This window comes from Natrix helvetica (genome assembly GCF_964273705.1).
Source record: "Natrix helvetica genome assembly, chromosome: 1".
In the NCBI taxonomy this organism is placed as follows: Eukaryota; Metazoa; Chordata; class Lepidosauria; order Squamata; family Natricidae; genus Natrix; species Natrix helvetica.
Window position 1 is genome coordinate 56,980,383 of NC_138548.1, and position 14,447 is coordinate 56,994,829.

Here is a 14,447-nt window from a genome sequence, read left to right on the forward strand (position 1 = left end):
CCATGCCCACCAAGCCACACCATGCCCACCCAGCAAACCCACAGAACCGGTGGTAAAAAAATTTAATCCCACCCCTGGACTATACTTAGCTAACTACAACTGGTACCAAAAAACTAAGCAGGGCTAGTCTTGGATGGAAGATCAATCTAATTTTTCAGGGTTGTAAACTTGATTGAAAAATTGAAAGAACGTATCAGAAGGAGGCAATACAAACCATTTCTATATTGTTGCCAAGAGAACTACATGGATATGTTCGTGTAATTACTGGAGTCACCTCAAAGGAATCTTTTTATCATAAGCAAATATTTTCACGAGCATCAAAAAAGAGAGAGGAAGCTTAATGCTGCTGATTTATTAGAAACAGTTACAAAAGCCGACTGCATTTAGGAATACACCCCACAGCAACTTTAAATCACTTACAAGATAGTGCAAAATGATTAACATAAATTATTTCTGCATAGAGATCAAGTGCCACTTGGTTTGGCATCTGAGTGTATAATACCTACAGAATTAGTCACAAAAGGTGGCTATCCTGTCTTGTTTTGGCTCCAGGTGGCAACTACAGTTGTAAAAAATAGTTTAGATTATGATATAAACAGGAAGGGGGGAAAGCAGATGGAAAGCTGCAGCCAGGATCTGGCCACAAGAGGCACTGAAAAGATAAAAACACAGTAATCAATTTTGCTGGGCCAGGGACTTTTTTTAGAAATTTTTTTTGTGGTAGGTATTCAATATAAATCCTCCAGAATTCAATTATAACAAACATTGCCCTGAGTTACAGCAAGATATCCACCAACCCACTGTTTATTCTAGCTTTATCCATTTTGTTCTTCATCTAGACTATGTCTCTGAGAACAATTATTGCACAGATACTAAAGGATAAACAGGACATGCGTTGTGCAGCAAAATGTTTTACTTGTCTTTATCAAACCCCGCGTTCCATCCTCTGTAACCCTTGAGGGTTAAATGGCTTTTTTTAACCGGTAATTTCAACCGGAATCTTCCAGCAAAATAGCATTCCATTTTGGTCATCAATTAATTGCCACTTGACAATAAGTTTAATCTAGAAAAAAAAAGAAAGTAATGAAAATAATTAACATTTGGGGTTATTGGAGGAAAAAATTACAAATGCCGCATGTGAATTTAACTTGAACTTGAAATAGGTTTCATATCTTTCTCATGTATGTTTGAAAGTAGGGATCATACTCATAACTCCCTTGCCAACATGGCAAATTCCTTTCTCTGAATAAATTTTTGTTGTTGAATATTTGTTAGAATTGTTACATTTTGCATCCCTTGCTCTGAGGGATAAAACAACTGAGATAATTATTTTGTGACATCTGACGTCACATTTGCATATACATAATATAATGAGCTGTATTGCAGAGACCATATCATTTCAGACTGCAGAGGGCAGCTATAGCTGAACATGTTATAGAAACAATTCCTTGTTCTAATTGAGGTCTCCTCCCAATATGCTGATATTCTAAACGTGGGAAGGTTTCACGGAAAGAAGCATTATATGAAATCTTCCACAATCTGTATAATTTAAAAATTGTACTTTCACAAAGTTAGACAAATATGTGAGCTAATGGTTTTTCCCTGGGGAATGGAACCCTATCTCTGGAGACTTAAACATCCCCATTGCAAAAGCAGCCAAAGTAGGACCAAGTGGTCAATTATGAGCATCCTATTTTATAAATGACATGAAGAACCATGAAAAGTAGCTGAGATCAGTCTACTAAGAAACTCACAGATGGGTACTCGCTCTTTACTGGCAGCTTGTTCACGTAGCTGTAAGAATGACCACTGACGATAGGGCACTTGATCCCACTCTTGCATCCATCAGGCTCTTCAAGTGGGAAAGGAACATCTACGAACATCACTTCCCCAAACACCTTTGCTGTACTGCCTTGGCTTTCAATTTCTGAAGAAGAAAAACGAGATTAATCTTAACAGGACAAGGAATGGAGACTACAACACTGCATTTCACAATAAGGAAATGTTCTCAATGTTCCATGTCCAGTTTTCCTCCTTTCCTTTCCAATCACAGCCATTTGCAATTTTCCCAAGCATATATAAAACAACGAAAGAAACATTGAAAATCATGTTTTACATAGATTTGTCATGGGTTTTTGTCCATGGACTCCATTAAAACTATGCACAGCTGATTGCTAATAATGATTCTCAGTGAAATTGTTTCATATAAAACTGCTTTTATATAACTATTCTAAATGAATGCATTTATGTGTAGGACATTTGGAATAATGAAAATAACCTCATTATGAATGTTGAAAACTTTCTGAAAAAGTTTCAGTTAGGAAATTAATCTTGTACTTCAAAATGAATAGATTACACTTACTACTGGAAAATGTCACATTGACGCTGTAAGACAATCCTTTGCGGAGAAGGCAAGGTAGGGTAGGACAAGGAGCAATATTAACCTCCAAAATACTTCCATCTTTGGAACCTGTGCAGAAAGAATGGAACCACATAATTTTGGAGCAAGCCTCAAATTCCACAATAATAGACACAGCCTTGCAAGTATTTATATATTCATATATATAGTGTCATCTGTCTTTGATTGATGTGCTTATCACTTTAAGAGATAGGAAGAATCATAAGCAGTGCAGAAACAACAAGAATCAGAAGGCAATGGATAAAAATGATTCAAAATTGTACCCAATCACTTTAGGGAAATCCATCTAGTTATTTGAGAATGAATCATGACCAGCAAGAGGTAAAGGTTAAGGAGCATACTGTACATTTTCACCAGTGTTCATGACATATTATTAATGTGGAATAATTACTCTATTCCAAATAAAAAGCACAAATAATCTATACACCTTGCAAGGGCATTATCATCCAAATCAGTATATTTTTCAAAAAAAAATGTTTTCCCATAAATTTCATTGTTAAAATTATACTATTGTACTAACTGCCTTCTTGTCACAGAATAACACAACCATTATAGTGATTTAAAACTCAAAACACCTCGAGTAAAATCAACAAGGGCAAATACAGGGTGTCTTCGACTCACAATTGGGATCAGAATTTCTATTGCTATTCATATATAACTTGTATTATTTTATCAATGTATACAATGCAAATAAAAATAGGCAATTGAAGGAAATAGAGAAGGGGAAAGAAAATATGAGGTACAAAGGAAGGAAGAAAAAGGTATTCTATTCAAAGAGGAGAATATGTGTTTTTTATTTGGATATCACCTGGTTTTGTGCTTGTGATGAATATATATATATATGAAACACTGACTTTGGTCTTGCCAATTAGATAGATTTGTTGTGACAGAAATGGCTAGTTATATACTAATGCAGGGGTCTCCAATCTTGGCAACTTTAAGCCTGGAGGACTTCCAACTCCTAGAATTCCCCAGCTGGCTTAAAGTTGCCAAATTGGAGACACCTGTACCAATGTGTAAAAGTAAAAAGTTGAGGTTGTAACGTTGTTATCTTGTACTGTGTTACAAAGAATCGGATGTCAATGCCTTTTTCTTTCTTCCCCTGTACCTCATATTTTCTTTCCCCCTTTCTTTTTTCCTTCCCTTGGTTTCGTATTTTTATTTTTCCTCGTATTGTATACACAGAGTTCTATTGCTAAGCAAGGTGGTTCTTAAGTGTGTTGGACCCAATTTTGCAACCTTCTATACCAGGGGTGTCCAAACTTGGGAACTTTAAGACTTGTGGACTTCCACTCCCAGAATTCCCCTGCAAAGCCCTAGATACAACTGGCCTAATTTATTCTGTTCCTGAATAGGAATATTCTAAAAGTGTCTGGCAATTTCCTATTTCAGCTGTATGCATAGTTGAGGCAATTAACAAAAACAGGCACTGATACATTAGTGATGCATCAGTCATATGAGGATAAAAGTCATATTCTGCAGGATACAAAAGCTGATTCACATATTCCTTTCATTTGCTATATGGTGTATGCTAGTATATTTAGGACACAGTAAAGTGAAGATGATTCATTTACTAACAGTCACACAAATCTTGATTCTCTTTCTTACTTTATTGTTTGTGCTAAAAAGCACCAGGATGACATTGAACAACTTCTATGTCTTCAGATGCTATGGAGTTGTGGAGCTCACTTGGTGACTTTGAGCCAGTCATTCTCAGCCCAAATCACTTCAGAAGGTTCTTGTGGTAGTTATTATACTAGGGGAAATCTCATACTAATTGTTTCCTGCAAACACCACTCCCCTTTTGCTTCTATTTGTTCCCTATGGGAGGGACTATTCAGCATCCCTTTGTGCCTTTACTTCCAAGTCAACCCCTGTTCCTTAGTTGTTCCCTTTTCCTGACAGCTCTGCGCATAAGCGCATCTGGAACAGGCTCCAGCTTTTCTTCTGTCCCACTTATCTCCAACTCCAAAGTCAGCTGATAAGTGTTGGATGGCCCCTGCCCCAACTCTGCCTCCAATGCAGAGTACCCATCAGAGTCTTCCTCAGACTCCAGGACTGGCCCAAGTTCCTCCCCAACCTCCTCACTGTCTGCTGGCGGCCACAACACTGAGGCTGTGAACGCACCTGCGATGCACACAGGGCATCTGTGTCATGCTAGCATGAGTGGGGAGTATGTGTGAGGGCACATGCCCTGGCCAGCCACTCACACAGCCCAGTGGCCAACAGCCCATGGCCCAGTGGTGGGCTGCAGCCCAAAGGTTGAGGACCCCTGCATTAAATAACCTGGCCTTATACTATTTTTTGTATACTATTGTATACTATTATACATTATAAGTAGTAACCAGGACTTTGAATTGCACCAAAAGGTAAACAGAGTAGCTCACAAAGCAGTGGGGTCACTCAGATATAACAAGACATGGTAATGTTGCTCATTCACTACATTCTGAACTACTTGTAGTATCTGAGTAGAATACTTCAATGACAGCCCATTCCAATAATCCATTCATGAGGTGATATGGCATGATTCACTGTCTAAATAACTCCCCCAGTTCAGAACAAATTATCTTGTGTTCATCAAAACCATTAAAACTGTTTATAAGACAATCCTCCAATGAAATTGTGCATAAATCTATTCAGAATTAAAGTACTAAATATACTTGAATAAACTGAGAGCCAGTTTGGCTTGGCGGTTAAGGCACCAAACTAGAAAGCAGGAGATTGTGAGTTCATTTTCGGTCCTAACCATGAAAACAAGCTGGGTTACTTTGGGCTAATCACCCTCTCTCAGCCCAACCTACCTCACAGGGCTGCAGTTGTGGGAAAAACAGGACAAAGGTGGAATAGATAGTTGTCACCTTAAATTATTTGTAAAAATAAAGGCAGGATACAAACAAATAAACTATTTTTTTTTAACTTTCCTGTGGCTGGTGATTGGAGCTGCTGGCTGGAAGGGGGGAAGCAGAGAGACAAAGAGGAGTAGGTAGTGGCCTGCGCGCCTAACAGCACGTGAATCATATCTCCATAAACCAAAATAGTAATAATACATTCTGGACTAGTGTGCTTGAAATTGTGATTTTATTTCAAAATGACCAGTTTAGTTCAATGTAATAGCTGCCTTGCACCTGTCTTTCACAGTACTCTTTTCAAATTTGGATACTGTCCCCTTTGTAAACAAATTACTAGTCTACATAGACAGATTACCTATCTAGAATCTCTAATCTGTGCTCTCCAAGCAGAAATTAGGTGTCCAATTCCGCCATTCCACTCTATGGAGATGCCAAGCTATCAGCCGCCCCTACAGCAAAGATCCTGCAGGAGAAGAGCAGTCTGAACAACCATGGGATCTGGCAGGGTGAGAGCTGTGAACCATAAACACAAAGCTTTTGCTGTGACCCAGCATAACAGATATAGCACCCTTGCTATATCTGGGGACACTAAAGAGACAGGTCAAGGTAGTTGTGATAATGATCACTCAAATAAGCAGGGGATCATGGTCCAAAATAAAGAACTTACTTCGGAAAGGCGAAATGGGGAACCAGGTATCACACATCAGTTGCACAAGAAGAGCAAGGTATGCAAAAAGAGAAGTTACCTTCTGGTTGGTGATTCAATCATAAGGGATATAAATTTAGGAAATGATATGGAGGTTTTAAAAGAGGTAAGGTGTCTGCCAGGTGCTACTGCCAGCAGAGACAAGAGGCGTATTCTTAAGATAGTCAAGAATGCAAGTAAGGACTGTGATGTAGATGCTATTATACATCTTGGCACAAATGATCTGTCCTAAAAAGATGTACTTTCTGTGAAGAATGATTTCCAGAGCTTGGGGTATAAACTTAGTAGTATAGGTTGTAGGCTTATCTTTTCAGAGGTTTTACCAATATATAAGGAACAAAAAGGGAAGGACCACTGTGTAGCAGAGTTTAATGTGTGGCTAAAGGAGTGGTGTAAAAGGGAAGGCTTTGGTTTTATTAGTCATGATGTCTGCAGCTGGTCCAATGAAAAACTGTACAAAAGAGATGGTTTGCACCCATCCAAGAAAGGGGCTGAGTTACTTGGCATTAAATTCACAGATTTTCTGGATAAACATTTAAACTGAACAGCGGGGACAGAGAATTAATTGATACAGAACATTTCTGTCCCCAGCAATCTAAAATTCATAGGGTTATCAATGCATGTAACATAGATGTTTGTGCGGGTAAAATTATCACTCCTGCTGTCAAGCAAAACCAAGCATTTAATAGTGAGTGCCATACCATGTGCATGAATCATACAAGTGGCAAGAAAATAGGGGCAGTCAGGCATAACACAGGTTATGTAGACAGTAAACACAGGGTCAATCAAAATGGACTCAAATGTCTATACACCAATGCACAGAGTATGAGGAATAAACAGGGCGAATTAGAAATTCAAGTAAAGGATGGCAGATACGATATTGTTGCCATTACAGAAACTTGATGGCATGAAACCGACAAATGGAACATACAGCTAGAAGGATTTAAATTATTTAAAAGAAATAGACCAAATAGAAGAGGAGGTGGAGTTGCACTATATATAAGAAATAACTACATCTCTACAGAAATAGAGCACAACAATGATGAGAACTATCTTGAATGTATTTGGGTCAATATTAAAGGTTGGGGGGGGGGGGAAACGACATTGCCATAGATCTATACTACAGGCCACCCAACCAAGCAGAGGAAGTAGATGAACTTTTTGCTAGTCAGCTAACTAAAGTATGTAGGAAGCACACCACAATAGTAATGGGGGATTTTAACTACCCTGACATCAACTGGGAAACAAACTCTGCACCAAGTGGAAGATCCAACAGGTTCCTAACGAATCTAGCAGACAACTTTGTTTCCCAAAAAGTAGAGAAGGGAACAAGGGGATCGGCCATATTAGACTTAATTCTCACTAACAGAGAGGAAATGATAGAAGGTGTTGAAGCCATAGGAACCTTGGGGGCAAGTGACCATGCAATATTGGAATTCAACATTATGCAAACACAAGTAGTAGAACAAAGTCAAACCAGAGACTTGAATTTTAAGAGAGCTAATTTCAATAAACTTAGAGAGAGTTTGGGAAGAATTCCATGGATGAGAATCCTCAAGGGGAAACCAACTCAAGAAGCTTGCGAAATTTTGAAAAATGAGATTACAAAAGCTCAGTCTAGCACAATGCCAATGAAGAAGAAAAATAACAGCTCCCAAAGGAAACCAGCATGGCTGCATAAAGAATTATCTGACAAATTGAAAGACAAAAAAAATATGTATAAAAAGTAGAAAGAGGGGGACATAACTAAGGCAGAATATCAGCAAATAGCCCGAGCATGTAAAGATGAAGTGAGGAAAGCTAAAGCTCACAATGAAGAAAGGCTTGCCACAAAAGTAAAAATTAACAAAAAAACCTTCTTCCAACATGTTAAAAAGAAGAAAAAGGTTAAGGAAACAATTGGTCCATTGCTGGGAGAAAGTGGCAAGAAGGTGACAAGCAACAGGGAGAAAGCAGAACTATTTAACTCATGTTTTGCATCTGTCTTTACACAAAGGGGTAAAACAATCCAACCTATCAAAAACAGCACCACAAAAATCAGGTTAGGAACACAAGTTGAAATAGGGAAGAAAATGGTAAGTGAGCACCTGTCTACCCTAGACGAGTTCAAATCACTAGGACCGGATGGATTACACCCCAGGGTTCTGAAGGAACTAGCAGACGAGATCTCAGAACCACTGAACTATATCTTTCAGAGATCTTGGCGCACCGGGGAACTACCAGAGGTCTGGAAAAGAGCTGATGTGGTTCCCATCTTCAAAAAGGGGAAAAAAAACAGAAGGAGGAAACTACAGACCTATCAGCCTGACATCAATACCAGGAAAGATTGTGGAAAAGATAATGAAGCAACGAATTAGCGAACACCTAGAAGCAAACAAAGTAATAGCCAAAAGCCAACATGGGTTTGTCAAAAACAGATCATGCCAGACTAATCTTATTGCATTCTTTGACAAAGTGACAAAATTAGTGGACCAGAGGAATGCCATCGATATAGTTTACTTGGACTTCAGTAAGGCTTTTGATAAGGTAGACCATAACCTACTACTAGATAAAGTAGAAGAATGTGGGTTAGACAGCATCACCACCAGATGGATTCGTAACTGGCTGACCAACCGCACTCAACGTGTAGTCCTCAATGGAACTGCATCTACATGGAGGGAGGTATGCAGTGGAGTACCCCAAGGCTCTGTTTTAGGCCCAGTACTCTTCAACATCTTCATCAATGATTTGGATGAGGGAATAAATGGGGAACTCATCAAATTTGCAGATGACACCGCTGGCAGGAATAGCCAACACTCCAGAAGATAGGCTAAAGACACAGAAGGATCTTGACAAATTTAAACATTGGGCACTATCTAATAAAATGAAATTCAATGGTGAAAAGAATTTTACTGGTTTGAGTAAACTGCTGTGAAACACCGGGTGGGTTTTCCCCAACATGGGAGGCAGCGTGTACACTATGTAAACAGTAAATATGTACTAGGAACAGTTTGGCCAATTTGCTGCCATGTTGATGTTGCCTCTCTGATGTCGATTGAGCCTGTAGCTGCATGTGGCTCTTCTACCTGGGTGCACCTGCCTCCTGATGTAACTCTTCTACTCAGGTGTAACTGCCGACTCTGATGTAACTCTTTTGCTGGAATGCAGCTAACCAGGAAAGAGGCTATGTTGACACTGAATGGGAATGTGGCTGGAGGTGTGGGCCATGGTGATTGGTGATGGTGGGTGGGTGTCATCTGGGTGGAGTTGTGGGTGGAGCTGGGTGGGGTAATGATATATATATGGGTGATGGTGTTAACTTGGTTAAAACTGACTTGGATTTGATTACCTTTGTATCATTGTCATTTAGTGCTGGTTATCACGTAGTTTGTTAGATAGAGATAAAAGTTTTTCACCAAACAAACTGAATCTCTGTTTGTATGCAATGTGAATGCCAGAATGTGACAGTAAGGTCCTAATGTAGGCAACAAAAACAAAATGCACAGGTACAGTATAGGTGGAACCTTGCTCAGTAGTAGTAACTGTGAAAGGGATCTTGGGAGTCCTAGTGGACAACCATTTAAATATGAGCCAGCAGTGTGCAGCAGCTGCCAAAAAAGCCAACACAGTTCTAGGTTACATAAACAGAGGGATAGAATCAAGATCACGTGAAGTGTTAATACCACTTTATAATGCCTTGGTAAGGCCACACTTGGAATACTGCATTCAGTTCTGGTCGCCACGATGTAGAAAAGATGTGGAGACTCAAGAAAGAGTGCAGAGAAGAGCAACAAAGATGATTAGGGGACTGGAGACTAAAACATATGAAGAACGGTTGCAGGAACTGGGTATGTCTAGCTTAAGAGAAAGAAGGACTAGGAGAGACATGATATCAGTGATCCAAAGGGTTGCCACAAAGAAGAGGGAGTCAAACTATTCTCCAAGGCACCTGAGGGTAAAACAAGAAGCAATGGGTGGAAACTAATCAAGGAGAGAAGCAACTTAGAACTGAGGAGAAATTTCCTGGCATTTAGAACAATTAATCAGTGGAACAGCTTGCCTCCAGGAGTTGTGAATGCCCCAACACTGGAAGTCTTTAAGAAGATGTTGGATAGCCATTTGTCTGAAACAGTATAGGGTTTCCTGCCTAGGCAAGAGGTTGGACTAGAAGACCTCCAAAGTCCCTTCCAACTCTGTTATTGTATTGTATTGTACTGTACATATGATAATTACAGCCAACTCTGGATGAAATAGCTTTGTCCTTAAGAAAGGCAGGAAGAATCTCATCAGCTTGACTCCTTCCTTCTTTCCTTCCTGCCTGCCTGCCTGCACACCAATTCCCTTCGGTTTCAGAGAATTCCCTCAGTGTTCAGAGACAGTTTAGAGCAAGGCTGTCAAACTTGCAGCCTGCAGGCTGAATGCATCATGTGCTGGCCACACCCACACCCAGTTTAGCAAAGGTGGAAGAGTCTGATATGTCATGTGATGCCACCATGATGCCGTGAGTTTGACAGCCCTGGTTTAGAGGGGACTTAATAGGAGACAATGAGAAGAAAAAGCTCCCACTAACACATTCAAAATTAATTTACAGGGGCATAAACCTCATGCATGGGGAACTCAGGTTTACCAGGCTGAGAGCTATATTTGGAATCTGTGACCCGAAAATCACTACTCTCAAAAGTAGATAAAGTGAGAAGACAAAGGATGGCAAATGGTCAACTACATTGAAATGAATTAATTAAATCTGACTATACTTCCAGTTTCAAAGAAAAGACTGCAACTGTATTAGCAATCCTAGCAGAAATGCAAATCTGCTTTGCACATTGTATATAACTTGGCTGTGGCAGAAATCAGACATGGCTGTTTGGGAATTATAATTAAGAAACAATAAGTATTCATTCTGCCAGACTAGAATTTACAAAAAGAAAAAAAAAGATAAGATTTAGAAAATAGGTTAGAATCAGAAATTTCCTGTTCTATATGAACGATCTTTTTCTCTCCCTATAAATGTCTGTCAAAACCTCATTAGTCAACAAAATCTCATTCTGTGAGCTAGTTCCTTGGCTATACCAAGTGAAGGGCTCACAATTTCAGCTGCAGCTCCCATGATAGGAGCTGGGGGGAAAGTTCAAGGCATAGAAACTAGCTATTTATAATCCTGTTTCAGAGTGTTACAATCAAAGAGCAACTTTTTTCTGATACATTATACAATACAATAGTAGAGTTGGAAGGGACCTTGGAGATCTTCTAGTCCAACCCCCTGCCTAGGCAGGAAACCCTATACCATTCCAGACAAATGGCTATCCAACATCTTCTTAAAGACTTCCAGTGTTGGGGCATTCACAACTTCTGGAGGCAAGTTGTTCCACTGATTTAATTGTTCTAACTGTCAGTAAATTTCTCCTCAGTTCTAAGTTGCTTCTCTCCTTGATTGATTGCTTCTTCTTCTACCCTCAGGTGCCTTGGAGAATAGTTTGACTCCCTCTTCTTTGTGGCAACCCCTGAGATATTGGAACACTGCTATCATGTCTCCCCTAGTCCTTCTTTTCATTAAACTAGACATACCCAGTTCCTGCAACCGTTCTTCATATGACATTGAAATGTCTAAGTTACATTCTAGTATAACTTCAGATACACTGGTGTTTGCTAGAAAATTTCAAGTCATGTCAATATCAAACATGTTTGAGCTACCATTATCATTAAGCTGGGCAACAGGTGAATAAAGATTAAAAATATATTTTAGAAGATGAAGGATATATAAAACTCTGAACTATAGCTCTGAACTAAACCTCCCCAGAGTTTCTAGCTCTTCATTAATTATTTATAAAATACTACCAATGGTTTTTCCTGCATTAGATGGATTCTATCAAACTGGATTTTTCCAACTTTTGCTCCAACTTTTACATTTCTGTAAGAGAAAACCTAAAACTTGAGAGAAGCAGGCTTAAGGGGAAAGGGGGAGGAGGAAGAAAACTTATCATTCATTCATGTTGCACTGCACATATTTCCTCATCACTTTATTTTATAAGAATTAAAAATCAGTGACTGGATCTTGCCCCTAGCCATACAGTATCTAAGTTTAACCTCAGAGCACCAATGCCCCTCTTGCTGCATTGGACGATGTTCTGAAAAGAGAATGATCTGGTTCACACATAGCATTCAATTACCATGTGCTAAATCATCACTCATGTGTTCATGACCCGCAGAGCAAAAAACCAGGCTCTAGTCATATGTGCCAAGCCAAACCATATGATTCAGTGGGTCACGCAATGCCAAAAAGCTGGATTAAGTGGGGAAAAAACAATGGTTAGAATAGTACTGGTAAAGTTTACACTTAAGTATGAGGTCCAGTATTTTTTCATATCCAGTGTGAACCTAGTCAATGAAGAAGATAACCAACCCATGGCCTCTTTGTCACAGTCTATAGCCACTCTTGCAACACGCATCTGCTTCCATACTCTTCAATGTTGACATTTACCTATATTTATCATGTAGCAGACAAAATAAGTGGCAATTGAGAGATTATTTCAAGCCGTTTGGAGACACCCAAAGCTGAACCATAAGTACAATAAAACGGATACTTCCTGACTACAAGAACTCTCCAACGGGCAGCTCTAAGTTGGAGCAAACTGGCTTATGAAAGTGGTTTTAGGTGAATGATGGCAAGAAGCGGGTCTCCCCTATTGAGGTCCCTTTGCTGCAATAGAAGGACCCCCCAAACAATAATTTGATCACAGATTCCCAGTTTCCTTGGAGCAGAGACGCTTTGGGAGCTGGTCTCCCAAATTTACTGATTTCTCGGGCTGCCGGAACCCGGAAAAAACATGAGGGTGGGCTCTTGCCTTGCTTCTGTAGGCACAAGGCTTCTCAACCACCTTTCATACTCGCCTACAGAGATCACCCACCCGAGTTCTCTGTCCGGGGGAACCACTGCAAGCATCACAACACCATGTGATTGCTAAGAGCAGGAGGAGGCGGAGGAGGAGTGACAACTCTCGGGCGATGCTGGAAGTTAAGGGGTCCACAACAAACACCATGCAAACGAGTTACTCACCACAGTCCGCGAACTTAACGGGTTCAGCCAACACCCCGGAGCCGACGGCCAGAAGCAAAAGCAGGGTAACAGCCAACATTTCGCCTCCTTTCATCCGCTGTCTCGCAGACCCGAAGAACAAGGAACTGCTCTGGAGCCGGCGCTGAGCGGACGGAAAAATATGAGCCAGCGACCGGATCACGTGAAAGCAAGCCCAGCCCAAGCCCCCCCCCCCCACAGTCACCTGATGGGAATCGGCCTATCTTCCTCAGCAGTCCGCTCTAGACCTTGGCGGGCTGGCGCCTGATTAGGACTGAAGGGTCGCGGTCAGCGCGGCGTCCTGGTGGCCGAGATGCTTTAACTTGTTGGGTCAAATGTGGGATTTCTGCGTGCCAAAGTATTCGTGCGTTTCTCATTGAACTTTCACATATATTTTTCCCTTTCAGAAATCCGTGACCGTCTTAAAACAGGCTTTACTGACGAATCTATATTGGGTGTACTAATCCAACACAATAATCCATAGATTATTAACACGCTGCACAATTTGAGTCCACAGAATTTACTCAACTACAAACATGCAAACCACTTTTTGGTTTACTGTTGTTTTCAATGGAACATACATTTTTGTGCATTACCATGTTCTACAAAGATCCTGCTTAGTGGCGGCCTAAAGTACAGCTAGTCCTGGACTTAACAACAGTCCATTTAGTGACTATTCAAAGTTACAACGGCACTGAAAAACGTGACTTGCACCACGATCTTATGATCAAAATTCAGATGCTTGGAAACTAGCTCATATTTATGACGTTTGCAGCGTCCCAGGGTTCATGCGATCCCCTTTTGCATCCTGACAAGCAAACTGGGGAATCATCATTAATAATCATTAAGAATCACCTTAACTAACTTAACAAATGCAATGATTCATCTAACAGCTGTGTTAAGAACAAGAAAAGTCGGCAAATGGGGCAAACTCCCTTAGATGTTTCACTTAGCAACATACATTTTGGGCTCAGTTGTGGTCGTAACTCCAGGACTACCTGTTTAAACAGACTGCGATTTTTGTACCGACTACAGCAATTAGGTTAACCGGTGAAGCAAAGTGAACTGCCAGGTTTTGCTTTTATGTTTTGTAAGGGAATATTCTGTTCAGAGAGGCTGGAAATTTAAGTTATGCTATTCAAAATAAAAGTGCAATGCATGAATCTCCACACCACTAACTCATTCCAAAACTGATGCAATACAGTGATAAGAGTATCTTAACATGCTATTCAGCTGGTCTCTCTGCCATGTTGATCACAGTTTTACTGCTGGGGCAGAAAGACAATGCAAAGCTCAGGTATGTTGTGTGGTGCTCTTTTATTTTAATATTAAAAGTCCCTCTTCCCTGGAATTTCCTGAAACTTCCAAGCTCATCAGAACAGGAAGTCTGTATCAAATGTATCAGTGTAAGGAGAAAAATCA

At 40.2% G+C, this 14,447-nt stretch overlaps 1 protein-coding gene across 1 annotated transcript; it reads right to left on the reverse strand.

Moving 5' to 3' along the window:
- Positions 1–337: 337 nt before the first annotated feature.
- On the reverse strand, positions 338–13,182 carry NPC2 (NPC intracellular cholesterol transporter 2). Its single transcript, XM_081937460.1, has 4 exons — positions 13,008–13,182; positions 2,363–2,470; positions 1,755–1,927; positions 338–1,063 (listed from the first exon to the last, which is right to left on the reverse strand). The coding sequence occupies exons 1-4, from the start codon at positions 13,099–13,101 to the stop codon at positions 977–979; spliced, it is 462 nt and encodes a 153-aa protein (XP_081793586.1). The 5' UTR covers positions 13,102–13,182; the 3' UTR covers positions 338–976.
- Between the last annotated feature and the right edge of the window lie 1,265 nt (positions 13,183–14,447).